At 40.8% G+C, this 18,760-nt stretch overlaps 1 protein-coding gene across 5 annotated transcripts in view; it reads right to left on the minus strand.

The window, feature by feature from the left end:
* Window positions 1–18,760, minus strand: part of PARN (poly(A)-specific ribonuclease) — a 159,947-nt gene that overhangs the window by 118,005 nt on the left and 23,182 nt on the right. For 4 of the 5 annotated variants that reach the window (XM_082429669.1, XM_082429667.1, XM_082429666.1 and 1 more), the window contains exons 13-18: window positions 14,535–14,612; window positions 10,186–10,229; window positions 8,604–8,646; window positions 7,813–7,888; window positions 5,669–5,779; window positions 5,295–5,364 (exon numbers count right to left, since the gene is read on the minus strand). In XM_082429669.1, coding sequence (XP_082285795.1) covers window positions 5,295–5,364; window positions 5,669–5,779; window positions 7,813–7,888; window positions 8,604–8,646; window positions 10,186–10,229; window positions 14,535–14,612 — 422 coding nt within the window. The remainder of the gene's footprint in view (window positions 1–5,294; window positions 5,365–5,668; window positions 5,780–7,812; window positions 7,889–8,603; window positions 8,647–10,185; window positions 10,230–14,534; window positions 14,613–18,760) is intronic. The other variant, XM_082429668.1, reaches the window with a different exon arrangement.

Consider the following 18,760-nt stretch of genomic DNA (forward strand, 5'->3'; position numbering starts at 1 on the left):
CTTAAAACAATAGACTTTATTGATAACCAGGCTGAACAGGATCTCAGTAAAGACACATTTGCTCCATCACCCAGGATGCTAAAACCCAACGGCAACTGCTGGGAACCAGGACAGATTATATAGCCTTTTGCCCTCTGTGGCTCCAGTACCTTCTGCTCCTCTGTATGAGGAGGGGCAGGCAGGACACGAGAAGGTGAGGTGAGGGCCTCCCTGCAGGGGGTCAGGCACCACTCTCGTGGGAGACAAGCAGGGTCTACACTTCCGGACACGTGGGTCGCCTGGCGAAGGGCAGCTGCTGGTAAATGAGGCAAATAAGCATGAGTCTGTCCAGTACCAGTGAAAGAAAGGAGGTTCAGCGCAGATCTTAAGTATTCTGTTTTCCTACAGTCCTTCAGTTTAAAATCTCTCTGATGTTAAATACGAAGCACATGCGGATTGTAAGAAAAAAAACCTGCTGCTGGAACATGATTGTTTTCCACAGAGGAAAAGGGAGAAAGTATCGGTGTGCTTTATTTCAGGTGCCACAATGATTCCTCCCACTCTACACTTATCACTGTTTTATATACCTATACAACCTTCCATAAATTGCTGTCATTTGAATAACAAAACTCTTTAAAATGCTCCATATCAAAGCAATCTTGCTCCCATTATGTACCAATCTGACATACTTCATCATCATCTGATTTTTCATAAGCAAACACTAAAAGGTGAGTACAGGAAAAGTGGACACTTCACATTTGCTCCAGTTTTATATCTGCATGGTAACACATTTTCTTCTCTATCATGAAACTAAAAACATAAAATACATTCTGCTACCACATCTATTGTTTTGAATCTCCCAGTGTGTTAAATTCTCTTGTATTTCAAGAAAGGAAAATAATATATGCTAGCCACCTACTAAGTTCTAGGAACTATCAAAAATCCTTTTGCATCTCATGCGACCTTTATAATTTCCATGGGAAGGGAATAGTTCCACCCCTGTTTTTACAGAGGAAGAAACAAATTGTCTTACGGCTTGTTTCCTCACCTACAGCTTAGATAGAACATATGGCCATGTCATCCCAGGAAGACCCAGATTTCTTCAGGACTCCTGTTCAAATTCAAAACACTTGTGTCAAGCACCAGGCAGCCATCCTGTACAGTAAAGTGCAGGCAGTTCTTCCTTTTTAACTCCACTACTAGAAATTAGCCAAAATAAGATACGTGCTCATTTCCTTCCTCCTTCTAAGAACTGAGGTAAATAGAAAATAACCTTCCCCCAAAACCCTTCAGAAAAGGTTATCTACAAAAGAGTTCAAGGTGTCTTGCAGAAACAGATGGCTGTTAATAAAACGTTAAGGCAAAAGCCTGATTTTGTGCTTTCTGTGGTGCAATAAAAAGTAAAAGCAGAGAGTATTTTTAGCTCCTTCTGGACTAAAAAGATTTCACCAAAGGCTCTTCTCTAAGTCTGGTTTTCCATGCATTGATGAAAACTGACCAAGGTCATAAAAGAAGGTAAACCACTTCCTGAGCAGAGAGCCCATGACATAAAGGAAGAGCAAAGTGCACACAGCCCATCATCAGCAGTGGTCTCACCCTGATTTCCGTCGCTCAGCAATCTTGGGACTTTCATTCTGAGTCCAAAAAGGAAGGGAGAAATATGGGAGGTGCCAAGGCCGTGAAAGAGACAAATGGTACCATGTGAAGTCCTGCTGGGAGATCCTCCTGGACAAACAGGGCTCAGAAAGCACTCTGTACTGCACTCAGTCTGCATTCTGCTCAAGCACCAACTGTCTCGGGATCTTCTCAATAGTTGACTCAGTAAAGCTTCCCCAAAAAGCACACCTAACACAGTCAGATGCTAATTTAGAATAATGAAGAAATAGGTGGAGTTTATCTCCCCTCAAGGTCTACTTTTTAAACATAAATCTGGTGAGAGCAGAACAAAATATTATTTGCATGTGTAACTGTCTCATGTCCATCCAAATTTGTATTAGGGCTATGCATGTTTGGTTAAGCTGACATTGAGGAAAGGCTGGTGCCAAAACAAATAAACCCTCAGAAAAATTTACAGATTTTTCTAAAACCAACCACTTGAGATAACATTGATGGCAATTGATGGATGTTTTTCTACAAGGGCAATCTTGAAGAAAAGTAATAAAATCAAGGTTTAATGTCATAATTGAAACCTGCATTTAAGTAAGAATGAGGTCAATATTAACACAAAAAGAGATGTCAAAAGAAGCAACTGCTTTTCCCACTTTCTAAATGGGTTAAGAATGGATGGCTGACTATGGAGAACAGTATGGAGGTTCCTTAAAAAACTAAAAATAGAACTACCATATGACCCAGCAATCCCACTAATGGGCATATACCCAGAGAAAACCATAATTCAAAAAGAGTCATGTACCACAATGTTCATTGCAGCATTATTTACAATAGCCAGGACATGGAAGCAACCTAAATGTCCATCGACAGATGAATGGATAAAGAAGATGTGGCACATATATACAATGGAATATTACTCAGCCATAAAACGAAATGAAACTGAGTTATTTGTAGTGAGGTGGATGGACCTAGAGTCTGTCATACAGAGTGAAGTAAGTCAGAAAGAGAAAAACAAATACCATATGCTAACACAGATATATGGAATCTAAAAAAAACGGTTCTGAAGAACCTAGGGGCAGGACAGGAATAAAGACGCAGACGTAGAGAATGGACTTGAGGACACGGAGAGTGGGAAGGGTAAGATGGGACGAAGTGAGAGAATGGCATGGACATATATACACTACCAAATGTAAAATAGATAGCTAGTGGGAAGCAGCTGCATAGCACAGGGAGTTCAGCTCGGTGCTTTGTGACCACCTAGAAGGGTGGGATAGGGAGGATGGGAGGGAGATGCAAGAGGGAGGGGATATAGGGATATATGTATGCGTATAGCTGATTCACTTTGTTATACAGCAGAAACTAACACAACACTGTAAAGCAATTATACTCCAATAAAGATGTTAAAAAAAAAAAAAAGAATGGATAGCTGTACTTGACCAAGCTATTCCAACATAGAATAAAAACAGTCCTTATTTTGCACTTCAAATCCTGCTGGAATTTTTTTTTCCCTTCGAAGATGAAGATTCTTCCTTTACAGATGGGGAAAAATAGAGCAAAAAAAATCAAAGTGGCCAAGAATTTTCAGGGCAATATCACAGGAGGATTCCTCAATCCTCAACTATTTTTGATATGCATCTAGGTTTCAGCAAAAAATAATCTGAATAGACACAAGTCCCAATTTAAAGTGAAGTTATGTGTTTACTGCCCAGTTCTTCTGAGTAATATCCTTGCACATAATTAGCAATAATAAATTGATCTAGAAATATATAAAGTCTTATTTAAACTTTTAAATCAAAGCCTATTTTGACTGCTCTTCATTTTTGTCACACAGATGACTGATAAAACTAGAGACAGCCCCTATCTAACCCAGTTTGTATCCATCACTTGATTTTATTAGAAGCTGGTTTTAATGGAGAAGCAGGATTGTTGTTTTAAATATTTAAACATGAGTAAACATCTCCCAGTTGGAAAATATTGTTAAACAACGAACTTAACATCAAAAACACAAAAATGCAGGACTTCCCTGGTTGGTCCAGTGGTTAAGAATCCGCCTTCCAATGCAGGGGACGCGGGTTCGATCCCTGGTCAGGGAACTAAGATCCCACATGCCACGGGGCAACTAAGCCCGCGTGCTGCAACTACTGAGCATGTGAGCCACAACTACAGAGCCCGCGTGCCACAGCTACAGAGCCCACGTGCTCTGGAGCCCATGCCACAACTAGATAGGAGCCCCTGCACCGCAACGAAGAGCCCACGCGCCACAACGAAAGATCCGGCATGCCACAGCGAAGACCCGACGCAGCCAAAAATAAAATAAACATTAAAAAAAAAAAAACATAAAAATGCAAGGAAAGGCCACGATCCAAACAATATTTAGTGTCACCTGCAGATTCCATAGTCAATGACATAACTGTCTTTCCTAAGATTTACAAAGATAAACACTACCCCCAAAATTAGAATTAAGAGCTAAGAAAAACCTATTTTGAGCTGGATAGACAGCTAGAACTCAACTGTTAGCAGAACTAATTTCCCATGCAGAAAAATTCAACTTAATTTTCAATATACACTACATTGTTACCCAGTCCTCTTTGAAAGATGTTTTGAAAAGTCAAACACATTTACCTCTGAACTTCCACAGAAAAGAAAAACGAAGATTAAAAAAATAAGAAGCCACAGTATGATAAAATTCACTAACTCAGACTACACAAATTCCAAGCCTATAGGAATCCAGATGGTTGGAATTAACATCTGTCTCTGCAGCATGTCACCTACAAACAAGCACTGTGATACTGGTATTTATACAGACTCTGAAGGAGACAGCATTCTTACTCGGTACAGCACTGATGGAAATGTAAAGTGCTGCATATAATGTAAGGAAATGATGTAACCAACCCAACACTGAAACAGTTCTTTCTCTCAGTGGTAGTGATCGATGTGGGCTGCCCTGTTCTGTCTGGCTTGCCCTCAATCTCCTAGAACCAACCCTATGAAGAGAGCTGGGGTAAAGACGAAGCTTTAGGGCTCTGGCACGGAGCCAAACTGTGGCCGGCTTGAGGATCACATCCATAACTTTAGCCTCAACTGTGCCAAGAAAGCACAAACCGCACTTTGAAATAACTATCTGAGATTCTTTGGAAATGCTCTGAACTTAGACGTTTCCCCGAATCACAATGACTTCCTCCAACAATGAAGGTATCCGAGCAAGCTTTTACTTCATTGGATCCATTTAGATGAGGGCTCGGGATGCAATGATAATCAAAACTTCTCCATAGATTATCTTAAAAGCCATCTGTGTAACCAACATCATCTTAGAAAGAACATTATTTAATCAGATAATAATGCAAGCATAAATAATAATCTCACACAGAAAGCTTGTTAGGGGTAAGTTAGGTCTGACTGTGTACACAGACACATACACACAGTCTCCCTTGTGAGTCATTTCAATTCCAAAACCACCAGTTCTTTGTCTTGGAAGAGATGTGCTACCTTCGATAATGTTTTCTTTCTTTTTTTTTAGCCAATATATTTAATAAATTATTTTTGAAAAGGTCAATTTCTATTTTTCAAAAAACATCTGAGTCACCAGAGATGAAAAATATCTTATCTAAAAATGCCCTAGACCTCCCAATCACCCTTAATAGACACCCCAGATACTGGGCTCTTCCACAGTGAGAGAATGCTGGGGGACTGGGACCCTGATTACTTACTTGTTATAAAAAGGTTCGATGAGCTTTGATCTGGCAGACACATGAATCTTTGGAGGACTAAGAAAAGAACCTAATGAAAAAAAGCAGAATATTATATACAGTCAAGTAGACAAAGCCTGAAAAATATCTTTAAATCAATGGTATGGTTCAGCAAGGGTAAAAGGTACTTATCCAGGCCAAGTACACCACAGGTAAGCGGTGATGGTTCTCCCCGTGTACTCTCCATCCCCCGCCCTAACATCCTCCCCCTCCTCCCACTCCAACCTCAAAACCCTCTCACTTCTCACTGGGTGAGTGGATCCCAGGGAAAGGGCAGACAGGGAAGATCCACTCTGGACCACGGTGTGTCTAACAGAAACATGTACAGTGAGTACCTAGGTAGTTTGCCATGGAGATGAAACACAGTCCTGTGATATAAGCATCATAGCCTGCCTCGTGGAGCTGTTCAGAAGCTGTGTCATAACTTGGAAAACCTTCTGCACTTTCTAAAGAGGAAAAAAAGAAAAAAAAAAAAAAAACAGTTTTCCCAAGATCATCACAAATCATGAAGACCGGTAAGTGCACTGCCCTGCCAAATCCAAATGGCATTAGTCTGTGCTGCAGAAACATCCTAAATAGGCAGAAAGAAAGCTATCTATTTCTAAATTCTCTCCACACAAGACCTTGAGATAACAGAGTCACTGAAAACAAGGGCTTTGCTCTAGACTAGAGAAATGCCTCGGTTACATTATCAAAGACTCAGCCACAGGCCTCGCAACTGCACACAGGTGGGTGCTATTTACAATCATGCATAACTCGCTCTGTGACAATGATTCCTCTTCTGATTGGGACGCAACAGGTATTTCAGAGTAATGACTAACAGCATGGCCTCTGGCGTCCCACTGTCTGAGTTTGAATCTTTGCTCCACTACTTATTTGCTATGTGATCTTGGGCAGATCACTCCCCCTCTGGGCCTCCATTTTGGTAGAACGGAGATGATAATCAAAGCTCCCTCATTAGGCTTTTGTGAGGATCAAATGAGCTAATATAAGTAAAGCTCTTACACCGTGCTTGGTACACGGTAAACGCTCTGTAATTGTTATCTGTCAATACCCCAGGTAACCCTCCCCAAAAGCAAAAGACCCCAATCAAGATTGGCAGCTCAATTCAATACTATCCTTTACTATGTCTCCAAGCTTACAGATCTAAAGATGAAAGCACAACTCTAAGTCCAAAAATAGATCAGAACTTGCTGTAATGCTGCCCTTGGAACGTGGGGCCACTTCATAGGAGAGACCATTTTATAACATGACTCTTTGGTCACACTGATATACACAGATGCTGAGAGAATCAGGTCTAAGAAGAGAAAGCTGCTTTAGAGTAAACTCTCTACCAGAATATTATACGGAAATAATAGGATAAAACTATAACTCATAGATAATTATTTCCTAGAACCATTCTGGAAATGAATATCAAAAAGGTTACAACAGAATCAAAAGCATGAGTGGAAATTAATAATGAAAAGGCTATAGTTGTTTTTACGTCAATACAGTGCTCTTTAAGCAAGAATTCTTTAACCTCAGTAAGTATCAAATATTAGACTTTAAGCTTAAAAAAAAGTCTTTTAACATGACAGCCAACTAAGTCATAGCCTCTACCCTGCCACCAGCTGAAACACATATTTCCAAAATCAATTATTTCCATTATATAGTTAGAGAAAAGGTCTAGGCTTTCTCCCCTCCACCAACCCCCCCCACCCTTTTCTTAATTCCTTTTTTGGACCATTCCAGAAAGGGAAGCAAATAACTGTAGCCTTGGCTGCTTTAGTACCTTCCATTGTCAATTTCTGAACCATCAGTCCTGTTATCAAGGTCTTGGGAAGTTTGCAGGCTGCAGCTAAGGGAATGTGAGTTACGGTATCAAGCAGCACAACTAGGCTAAGAGGAACCAAGGAAGTAACACCTGGAAGGTTCACCAAATACCTGGGTAGGGGCCATGGCCAGACGTGGCAAAACATCTCTGCCCCCAAGAAACATTCCTCCCTTTTTGGTTTTCCTCACTGCTGCTGTTGGGTGCCTAAGCCACCTCTGAAGGAGGAAGGGCTGGGGCCCCTCCTTCCTCATCTGTAAACCCAGTTCTTGGGCTTTCCTGAGACAGAAGGCATATTTTCACTCTAGCCCTTGCAATTAATCACCAAGTTTGTCTCCTCTGAAACAAAGCACCATAAAAAAGAAAGACACATCGAGATCAGGGAGAATTCCAAGCATTAGGAAATAAAAAGCCCTGAAGCTTCCATTGCTAAACTTCTCAGTGAACAGGCTACCCAGTCCTACTCACGTAAAATAGATGTAGGATTAGAAGACCACCTTTACCCAGAAAACAGTAATTCAACCCAGGGCATGAGCAAGTTAATTTAGCCAAAATCTACAAATGTACAATGTACGTAGTTTCTAGAACAGTTCCACCTTTCTTCTACGATAGACATCCATAATTATCACCAAGAGTTTAGGGCTTTTCAGGATCATTTTATATTCTTACCAACTTTAGGAGGGTTGAAAGGTGTCTCTTTTAACCGCTTTTCCAATTCCGCAAGGGATGTGTTGTTAATGATATCCTGCAAGCCAGTAAGCAGAGAGTGATGAGCCTTCATCATCTCAGCGCAACATACATTAAAGAGATTCACTGAGTGTCAGGAAAAACAACAACAACAACAAAAAACATCTTGTACTGCCCCCTTGTGTTCTTTAAAGAAACACAGGAGTCGTTTTTTTCAATGTGAAAGAGAAACGGCAAGTTTAATTTCCACCATATGGAAAGTACAGCCGTATGAAAGGTTTTTACAGATGTGTTAAATATCTACAGAACTTTGGCCAGAAAGCTATACTGTTCTGGCATTCATTTCACTCAGCCATATAAAGTCACTTCAGAAAGTAGCAAATGATTATACTTTTATCTGAATTCTCTTGATTAAAATATATATCTAAAATATGTAAAATAAGGAAAAGAAATGAAGGAGTGTATGCATGTGTAACGTATTCAAAAATACATCATATAATATTAAAAATTTACATTCAGAAAGAATAAAGGAGAAAATAAACCCCACAATTCTACCACCCAAAGACAACTAACTGCTATTCACATTTTGATATATTTATTTCTAGTCTTTTTCCAATTTCCTTTTTCCTCTTTTGTTCCTTTCTTTCTTTTCTTTTTTTTGGGGGTGGGGTGGGGTTTGAAAATGACATTTCAATAGACCAGAATTCCAAAGCTCTTCGTAGTAATTCAGAAAATTTCAAACTATAGCTTGATAGTTCAGATTTTAAAAATACCTTAAAAGGTTGTGTGCTGGCCATCAATTTTGTATCCAAGAGTCTAAAAGCAAAAGAATTTTTAATAAGGTAAACAAAATGTATAGCAATGTTCAAAATGTATTTTACCCAAATGAAAGTCTTAAAAGTGGACAGAGGAATTAAGCACATCAGCCATTCCAACCTAGTGCTGGCATCTCTGCTACATTAGATGAGGACTCAGTCCCCTCATCCAGGGACTTCATCAAGAGACTGTGGGAAAGTCCACACCCAGAGCACAAGTTCTAGATTTGCTGAGAGGGCATGGGCTACACTGACCTCAAGGGTAAGTTAAATATCCTCATATGTTTTTACATGGATCAAATACTGTTGCAGGTCTAACACTCTCAAGCTGTTACCATCTCCTACCACTACCCAGATTTGTAGGATATAATTTCTTGGAGGGTCAAGATTTGCATTTGGCAGTTTCATACTATTGTTGTTATTTCTTACTATTCTGCTTCAGACACTGGAATACTAAAAAAAAAAAAAAAGAGAGAGAGACACTAATATGAAAACTGTTTCTTCTCACATAAATGTGAGCACTGCAGATAACAGGACAGAAATAGCCTGGCTGAAAGAGCAACTGTCCACCAGCCCTCTTCAGACAGGTCCTCAGACGCAGACCCTTGCTCTGCGGGCTCCATGTGGCTGACGTGGACCTATCAGAACACACAGTACTAACCGTGAACATTATCAGGTTAAGGCACTGACTTAAAGCTGAGAAAAAGAAACTCTCTAGGCAGACAGTTCTTGACCGACTACAGAATACTCTCAACTGGACATATTCAACTCTGTCCAACTATATATTCAACTGTCTCCAATATTCAACTGAATACCCTCGACTGGACACTTCACTGTGACAAGGTTCACCCGATATACAAGAAAGACAAGAGCCAACTCAAGAAGACCTCACCAGTTCCTCAGATAACGGGAGGTGGGATGAGAAAAAAGCAGCTGCTGTCCATTTTCACCCTCAGATCGTTTCTGATTTTTAATTTTTAACAACAAAACCAATCATCAATTGTAAAAGCAAACCATCACAAAGGTAGAGCTGTTAAGCCATTTCCCAGCTTATGTGAATGGGACTGTCATCATGACCTAATGGTTTTAATAAATTACTGAATACCTGTTTGTATTATGGATGCCCTGATGACTGTTTTAAATGAAAGACAGGGGCTTCCCTGGTGGTGCAGTGGTTAAGAATCCGCCTGCCAATGCAGGGGACACAGTTCGAGCCCTGGTCCGGGAAGATCCCACATGTCGCGGAGTAACTAAGCCCGTGCACCACAACTACTGAGCCTGTGCTCTAGAGCCCACGAGCCACAACTACTGAAGCCCGCGTGCCTAGAGCCCATGCTCCACAACAAGAGAAGCCACTGCAATGAGAAGCCCACGCACTGCAATGAAGAGTAGCCCCCACTCGCCACAACTAGAGAATGTCTGCGTGCGGCAACAAAGACCCAACACAGCCAAAAATAAATAAATAAAATAAATAAATTTATTAAAAAATAATAATAATAAAAAAAAATAAATGAAAGACAAATCCTCAAAGAAAGCTTACCTGGGGAAGACACATGTTGTCATCTCCTTAAACTCATTTAAGTCCTAAAAAACAAGAGGATGACCTGTTATGATTTTACTCATACACTCACAATATTTAAAACATAAATATTTAAAGTCCCATAGGTCTCTTCTCAAACCGTGATACCTCAAACAGGCCCTTTAGGCTAAACTGTCAGGCCCATATCTTGTTAATAATTACTTTCTAAAAATCTTGTCAATTTCCTCACTGAGTGGGAATCATATGACCTGATATTAAACTTCTGCATAACCAAAATAGACAAATATGAACATTTTTATGGCTGAAATAGGAGGGGGAAAAAGGTTTCTATTATATGTAGAAAACTGTCAGTAATAGCTCTATGACACAACTCATCATAATAGTGAGACTAGTAGAGTTATTTAAATAAAATGGTTCACAATATCCTGTGATAACCCATAATGGAAAAGAATATGAAAAGGAATATATATACATATGTATAACCAAGTCACTTTGCTGTATAGCAGAAATTAACACAACATTGTAAATCAACTATACTTCATTCAAAATATTTTTTAAATAAAGTGGTTCATGCAGGAAATAGACATATTGTAAATTAGGTTACACTTTTAATGGAAACACCATTGAAATACTGGTTAAAATGGCCACTAAAACACAGACTTTCCAATACACATGATTCTTGTTTAACTACTCAGAAAATTGCTTAAGTGGCACCAATAGCAAGTGCCTAAATTAGACAATTCATTTCCCAAGTTTATTTGCTCAGGAAGTCTGGAGCTGGAATGAGATTGCTCTCATTTTGAATTAACTCATTTACATACATAATTGCCACACTGTACTGCGTAGTCATACTCCTGACCCTTTGTAACTATACTTCTCTTCAGTGTTATTCATGCTTCATAGGCAACTGCCATTTCCCATTAGCTTTTCAAGCCTGTAAATAGACTGTATTTAGCTAGCGTGAAATATTTACCAGCTTTTCAATGGCTATCATTAAATTAATGAACAATACACGAATAAGTGGTTTCAATGCTAAGTCAAACAAAAATGCAATAAAGACTGTAACCTCTCAATACCATTATAAAGCCTCACAAGCAAAAAATAATTAGAATTATGGCAACTTCCAGGGCCAGCATATAGCAGAGCTCTAAACCAGTGCCTTCTAAAAGGTCATGCTGAATGAAATACCAAGAAGACTTTTAAAAGGAGATTCTCCCCTAAAAGGCTGTTCCAAAATATGGATTCTTTAGTATACTTTTAAATGCAACACTTGACAACAGCATATGTAAAAGTTCTACCATTTTAAATAGGTCTTGCTCTCTACTGTCATCGCTTCTTCTAAAGGTCGATGGAAGAAAACCATTTCCTCCTTCCAACAATGACAGAACACAAAGAAGTTAAATAACATACTCAGGTCACCTGAGTAATAAAACAAGGGATGAAACTGCTTATCCTAACCCACCTCCTACTTTGCAACAAATCATATGCTCTTTCTAGTAGAATTTGATTCAAAACTAGTTACATTCAAGATAACATTTATTAAGTGCTTACACGCTAAGTGCTATGCTAGGCATTTAGACACAGACAATAAAAAAGTTATATTCCTTGTCCGGGACTTCCCTGGTGGCGCAGTGGTTAAGAATCCGCCTGCCAATGCAGGGGACATGGGTTCAATCGCTGGTCCGGGAAGATCCCACATGCCACAGAGCAACTAAGTCCATGTGCCACAACTACTGAGCCTGCGCTTTAGAGCCCGCGATCCATAACTACTGAGCCCGAGTGCCACAACTACTGAAGCCCACACGCCTAGAGCCCATGCTGTGCAACAAGAGAAGCCACCACAATGAGAATCCCGTGCACCGCAATGAAGAGTAGCCCCCGCTCGCCGCAACTAGAGAAAGCCCACGCGCAGCAACAAAGACCCAACGCAGCCAAAAAGTAAGAAAAATAAAATTAAAAAAAAAAAAAGGTTATATTCCTTGTCCAAGGAGCGAAGCACCTAGAAGGAAAAGGGGCATAAGTTGTAAAGACAAAATTTATGCAACAAAAGAGGTACACAAACAAAAAGAAGTTTCTGTGAACTTCTGTGGGAGTTCAGAGAAAGGAAAGATCACTTCTTGGGCAAGGCAGCAGGCAGGGAAAACTTCACGGAAGTGGCGTAAGCTGGACCTTGGTAAGACAGGTAAAGCCGTATATAGCAAACACTGAAAAAAGCTAGAGAAAATTCAAGTTGGAGGAAATTATACACCCAAACCAAAGACATACAAAGACACTTTCCAGGGGGTAAAAATGAGCCAGTCTTGCTGGGAATGAGGATGGTAACGAGTGACTAGATTACACAAGAAGGCTGGGCCAGATCACAGAAAGCTTGATATGCCAGGCTAAAAAGAATCAACTGTATAGAAAAACAAAGAATGTGGGATTAATTCAGAATTTTGAGCAGGGTTAGTGATGTGAACAGAGCCATACATCAGGAGATTATAAAACTGACACAGTCGGAAGATACGCATTTGTTAAATCAATATTTAATGCCTCTTACATGCCAAGCTCTGTTTGGTGTTCAAAACACCTATAAACACAGTATTAAATACTTTCCTCTTTCCTTACAGATACCTTCACTGCTTTAAAGGTCAAAAAGTCGTGAGAGAGACTGCTACTATTCGGCCAATAAGGAGTGAATGATCTGCAATTAACATTAGCTCTTTAGATGTACACAATGCAAATTCACACCCATCATGTTTGTTTTGAGGCTCACAACTATGATGCCTTTGAGTCCCGGAGGGCGATACAGTTGTTATGAAAAGCAGGGACAATCTGAAGGTTGCAGAAATAGGACAAGGGAAGCAACAGACCCGCTGTATTCAGAGCTGTGCTGTGTTGGACTTTTCCAAAGAAAAGTAATCAAGATGCCGATGGAACGATGTCTCGTAAGAAATGTGAAGTAACTGAGGCTTTGCAGATGTATAAAAGGCACTGAACTCTAAAGTAGGTATCATCCAATCCAGAAGTCATAAAAGATTAATCTGGTGGTAGTTTAAAGCAGAGGTTAGAAAACCATGGCCTGCAGGCCAAATCTGGCCCATCATCTATTTTTTAAATAAAATTTTACTGGGACAAAGGCACGCCCATTTGTTTACGCACTGCATTCTATGGCAGTTTTCAGGCTACAGTGGCACTGTTGAGAGTCCTGACAAAGACTGTCCAGCCTGGAAAGCCCCAAATATTTTACTATCTGACCCTTTATAGAAAAAGTTTGCCAACCTCTGGTTTAAAGGATGGGCTGAAGGTTAAAGCGAGACAGAGAATCCTGCCTGGAGTTTGCTAACTCCAGATGAGAAATAAGGCTACTTGCTACTTGAAATGAAAATAATCCAGATGTGAGAGACAGCCTGGAGACAAAATTGCCAGGATTTTGTAACTGGCCAAATCTGGGGGACAGAGGAAGAGTCAAAACCGATGTTAAAAACAGTATTGGTGACTGGGCATCATTTATAGTAAAGGAATCAGGAGAAAAAACTGGATTGGAGACTAAAGGAAAGAAAGGTTGTGTTAAGTTACACATCTTGTTTGCGACATGTGAATTTTAAACACCTCTCATCCTGAAGGCTATCCAGGTAGAGACATGTGGGGTCCAGCATGAATTACGACCTAGATCTGAGGAGAGATCCCAGCTGGAGAAGAAGATGTGGGTGCCTTCAGCTGAAGTCCTGGAAGTGGGTGAGATGACTAAAGGACAGAAAATATGGAGAGAAAATACAGGAGAGGAGAGGACAGAGTGACGAGGGGCAAACGAGACGAGGCCACGGGCAGTCAAGGAGCAGAAGAGGAGGAGATAGAAGAGAAGCTCTTTTCCCAAAGCTCATGCTTCGGTGCACTGAGATGGCTTGGCTCCAAGAGTGAAAAAAAAAAAACAAAAAAACAAAACACCGAGGTCAACAGAGAACCTAAGGGAAGCAGCCTCAAAAGAGGTAACCAAGACTTTTGCACAACTGGATCCAGTCTAGATGACCTCTAGCACCACCCCACCTTCAACAGCCCTGCTATGTCTCATGTTAGCAATACCAAACTAGAAGACCACACCTGCGGCCCAGGAAACCCCCGCCTAGCACTAACTGAGCAAACCACTGGCGCCACGATGAAACAAATGTTTAACCGTGCTTCGGCAATGGCAGATGACCAAAGATCCCTTAAAATGGCTTGTAGGTACATCTCTTCAAAAATGTACAACCAAGCGCAGGAGACTGTCCCTCTGGGAGCATGCTGCAGACAAGGAAATGGCACCCAGCAGAGAACACTTTCTCAGTAATAAAGACTCATGAATTTTTAATACAGGCTGACAAGTCACTTACCGAGGGCAGAGGGCAGTAGAACTGATGAACTGTGTGCATGACATCCAAGAGCATATTATGTCCAATGACAAGTTTCCCCTAAAAAAAGTCAAGATTAGGAAAAGACTTCTTGGTACAAAATTATATCAGGACTTGAGAGTGAAATGTGTGGTTCAGTTCCATAAGGATTTTGTACTAAACTTACTTTTTGACACTAAGGAAAAAAAATGTATAAAGATATGCAAATAAAGAAATTTGGGCTGGCTTCATTCCTCTTCTGGTGTTCAATCCAAAATGCAAAGTAAAACTCCAAATGACTTTGATTTCATTTATTTTTTTCTCTGGTTTTTATTCATCTTGCCACCCACAAGAATCAGTAGTAAAATTTTTATTGAAGAGCTCAAGAAAGTAACTGAAAATGCTAGGTACCTTGAACTGTTGAATAATTTGTGAACAAACTCCAAATATCTATTTTAGGAGTGTATTCTTTAAAACAACTCACTTATTTTCAAAAGATACATTCATAACAATGCTAAAAGGTAAAAATAACTAATTTCTAATTTTATTAAGTAGAATGAGTTTTCGTGTCCTTCATTATCTATGTCGAAATTCATGGGGCTCGTTCTGAAATATTTCCAATGAAATTCACTGCTTTTCAACCAGTAAAGTATAATATATGTGCAATAAATTGGTCCATTTTGATAAAAATTAAACTAGGAAAATGGAATATCAACTTGGATCTAGCTAGCCAGGTGACAGCATTTTTAACATAAAGCATCTGGTCACTACAGTGGAGCTTTTCACTGTCCCAGTGGCCCTTCAGAGTAACACTACTTGACTCACAGAGCTAAACATAATTATTTGAAATAAATACTTTTACACAAAATCTCCAAAATCCAACAGACAAGCCGTCCTTTTGGCTCAGTGTGTGGGCACATTCTGAACATCTGTACAATGCTAAAATACCAAATATTGATTACAACCACAGAGAAGACGTGGAAGGAACCCAAAATGGAATACAAACCTGAAAGACGAACCTAACTGTATTATAAATGAATCCCTCAACAACACTGAAGGAGGCTGATAAGAACAGAACTATACGGACTTCCCTGGTGGCGTAGTGGTTGAGAGTCTGCCTGTCAATGCAGGGGACGCGGGTTCGAGCACTGGTCTGGGAGGATCCCACATGCCGCGGAGCAACTAAGCTCGTGCGCCACAGCTGCTGAGCCTGCGCTCTGGAACCCGCGAGCCACAACTACTGAGCCTGTGTGCAACAACTACTCAAGCCCGTGTGCCTAGAGCCCGTGCTCCATACGGGAGAGGCCACTGCAGTGAGAAGCCTGCGCACTGCAACAAGGAGTGGCCCCAGCTCACCGCAACTAGAGGGAGCCCGCAGGCAGCAATGAAGACCCAACACAGCCAAAAATATAAATAAATAAATAAATAGATTAAAAAAAAAAAAAAGAACAGAACTATGAAAACAGCATATAATAAGAACTGCATTTCCCAATGCTGGAGAAAAAAAATGTACAAATAAGAAAAGAGAGCAGGTTGAAAATAAACCCTGGGCTTCCCTGGTGGCGCAGTGGTTAAGAATCTGCCTGCCAATGCAGAGGACACAGGTTCGAACCCTGGTCGGGGAAGATCCCACATGCCACGGAGCAACTAAGCCCATGTGCCACAACTACTGAAGCCCGCGCACCACAGCTACTGAAGCCTGTGCGCCTAGAGCCTGTGCTCCACAACAAGAGAAGCCACCACAATGAGAAGCCCGAGAACCGCAACGAAGAGTAGCCCCCGCTCACTGCAGCCTCAACTAGAGAAAGCCCACGCGCAGCAACAAAGACCCAACGCAGCCAAAAATAAATTAATTAATTAATTTTAAAAAAAAGAAAAGAAAAGAAACCCTGTGGTACTGGACTAGAATCTGAGGTCTATCAGTATAAATGTATTTTTTTATATATATACATATGTGTCAGACACAGAAATGTCAATGTGTGTATACATGCATGGTTACACATGTGTATCATTCTTAGCTCTGTCCAGTGAGGGGACCTAGAAGCACTAATACCACAGTAGTCGCCCAGGACCAGATCTTGGTTTCTAAACACCATTCTCCAAAGGAACCAGGGCTCCTTGGAGAAGTCATTGATTCTACAGCTGAGGCAGGGAAAATAGCAGATAGTCTGGAACATCTTGTGATGTCAGAAAGTAAGGAGGTGCTCAGAAAAGGGTGGGGGCTTGTTCCAGGGGGAGTCAACCTGAAGAAACTCCAATGGCCAAGGTGGTACCATCTGAGCCCCAATATAAACATTTAAAAAACTAGATTAAAATCTGTAGAATGAAATAAATTTCCCTGAGTCCAAAAAAATTTTAAAAAGAATTAACAAATAAACAGGAGAGCAGGGCCAGCTCTTCCTTCTAGAAGAATTCCAAGAACGAATGGAGAAAGAAAGAGGGAAACAGAGACTCGCCACTTGAAAACCACAGCGATAATGGCTGCAGGCAAGATCCACCGACAGATGCTACGTTACAGGCAAAAGCTTGAAGAAAAACAGGATTTTCGGGACTTCCCTGGTGGTCCAGTGGTTAAGACTCTGTGCTTCCACTGCAGGGGGCAAGGGTTCGATCCCTGGTCGGGGAACTAGGATCCCGCATGCCATGCGGTGCGGCCAAAAAAAAACCAACCAAACAAACAAAAACACACAGGATTTTCATTGTCTCAATCAAAGTATCTCCTCCAAAATATTTATCAGTCACAAAGGAGGTAACAGTAACACTACAGTGCACAAATCCAGCAGACATCACCTAAACCAAGTGATCCAGGTCAATATCATGAACCATCATTTCTGTGGTATTCCTGCCTTAATCAATGTATGTCCTCAATCCAACATGAGAAAAGATCAGACAAATCCAAACTGAGAGACAGCTGACAAAATTACAGTCAACACTCTTTAAAAATATCAAGGTTGGGACTTCCCCAGTGGTCCAGTGGTTAAGAATCCACCTTCCAATGCAGGGGACATAGGTTCGATCCCTGGTCGGGGAACTAAGATCCCACATGCCTGGGACAACTAACTAAGCCTGAGCGCTCTAGAGCCCACGTGCCGCAACTACTAAGCCCGCGCACTCTGGAGCCCACGCACCACATCTACAGAGCAGCCCGAGTGCCGCAAGGAAGAGCCCACATGCCGCAACTAACACCTGACGTAGCCAAATAAATAAATAAATAATTTTAAAAATATATCAAGGTTATAAAAGACAAAGAAAATTACAGACTGCAGAAAACTAAGGAGAAATAACAAGTAAATGCAATGTGGGATCCTAGATAGAATTGTGAAGAGAAAAAGGACTCAGTGGAAAAGGGTGAAATTCAAATTAGTTCATAATAAGGTACCAATGTTAATTTCCTGGTTCTGATAACCGTATATTAGGTAAGATAATAACATTGGGGTAGCTAGGTGAGGGATATATGCAAGCTCTGCACCAGTTTTGCAACTTTTCTGCGGGTGAAAAATTAACACAAAATTTTTTAAAACAGATTCACTACCAAGAGTGATGGGAAAAGAATTTGGTCTGATATAAAGAGTGTCTACTGTTCACTGGCTCTACAGAGCTTAACTATGTTAGTATTTTTAAGGTACGTGACTTATAAATTTTAAATGTCTGGATCACTAATAAATAGGGCTTTATTCGCAGTATGCTTTGTGACGTGAACTACCAACGGTCAGCAACATACTATGAATCACTCTGCAGAAGAGAGACAACAGAGAGAAAAAATAAACAGAGGCACAGCAGGCTAAGGTATCCAAATTGTTTGTACAAGGCAAACAAACGTCCCAATCTTGGAAAAGCTACCTAAACCCTCACGGTGGCTATAAGAGGGCTCAAAGCCAACTGCCGCCCCATATCTCTGTGTTTCAGGGACAGCCTCAGTCAAATCAACCACTGCTCTAAAGGCTGCTAAGAGTGTATAATGTAAGCAAATGTGACTCTCTGCTTTTCTGGATACCCGTAATCTTAGCCACTTCTCAAGAGACTCACACCTTGGTTTTTCTCCAGGCTCATCCAACTTTCTATTCCGTTCTGATGACGTCACTTGAGGGAAAGAGCTCCAGGTGAGCCAGCCCTCCTCCTTCACAAGGGTCTCTAGCTTCTGTTTACCGGCCACAGCCCCACGCCCCCGCCGGGGACAGTGGCTGCCTCTCAGGTGCTCCTGTTTGACAAGCCTGCACCTGGTGGTGAGA

The sequence above is a fragment of the Balaenoptera physalus genome (assembly GCF_965194825.1).
Source record: "Balaenoptera physalus genome assembly, chromosome: 16".
NCBI lineage: Eukaryota > Metazoa > Chordata > Mammalia > Artiodactyla > Balaenopteridae > Balaenoptera > Balaenoptera physalus.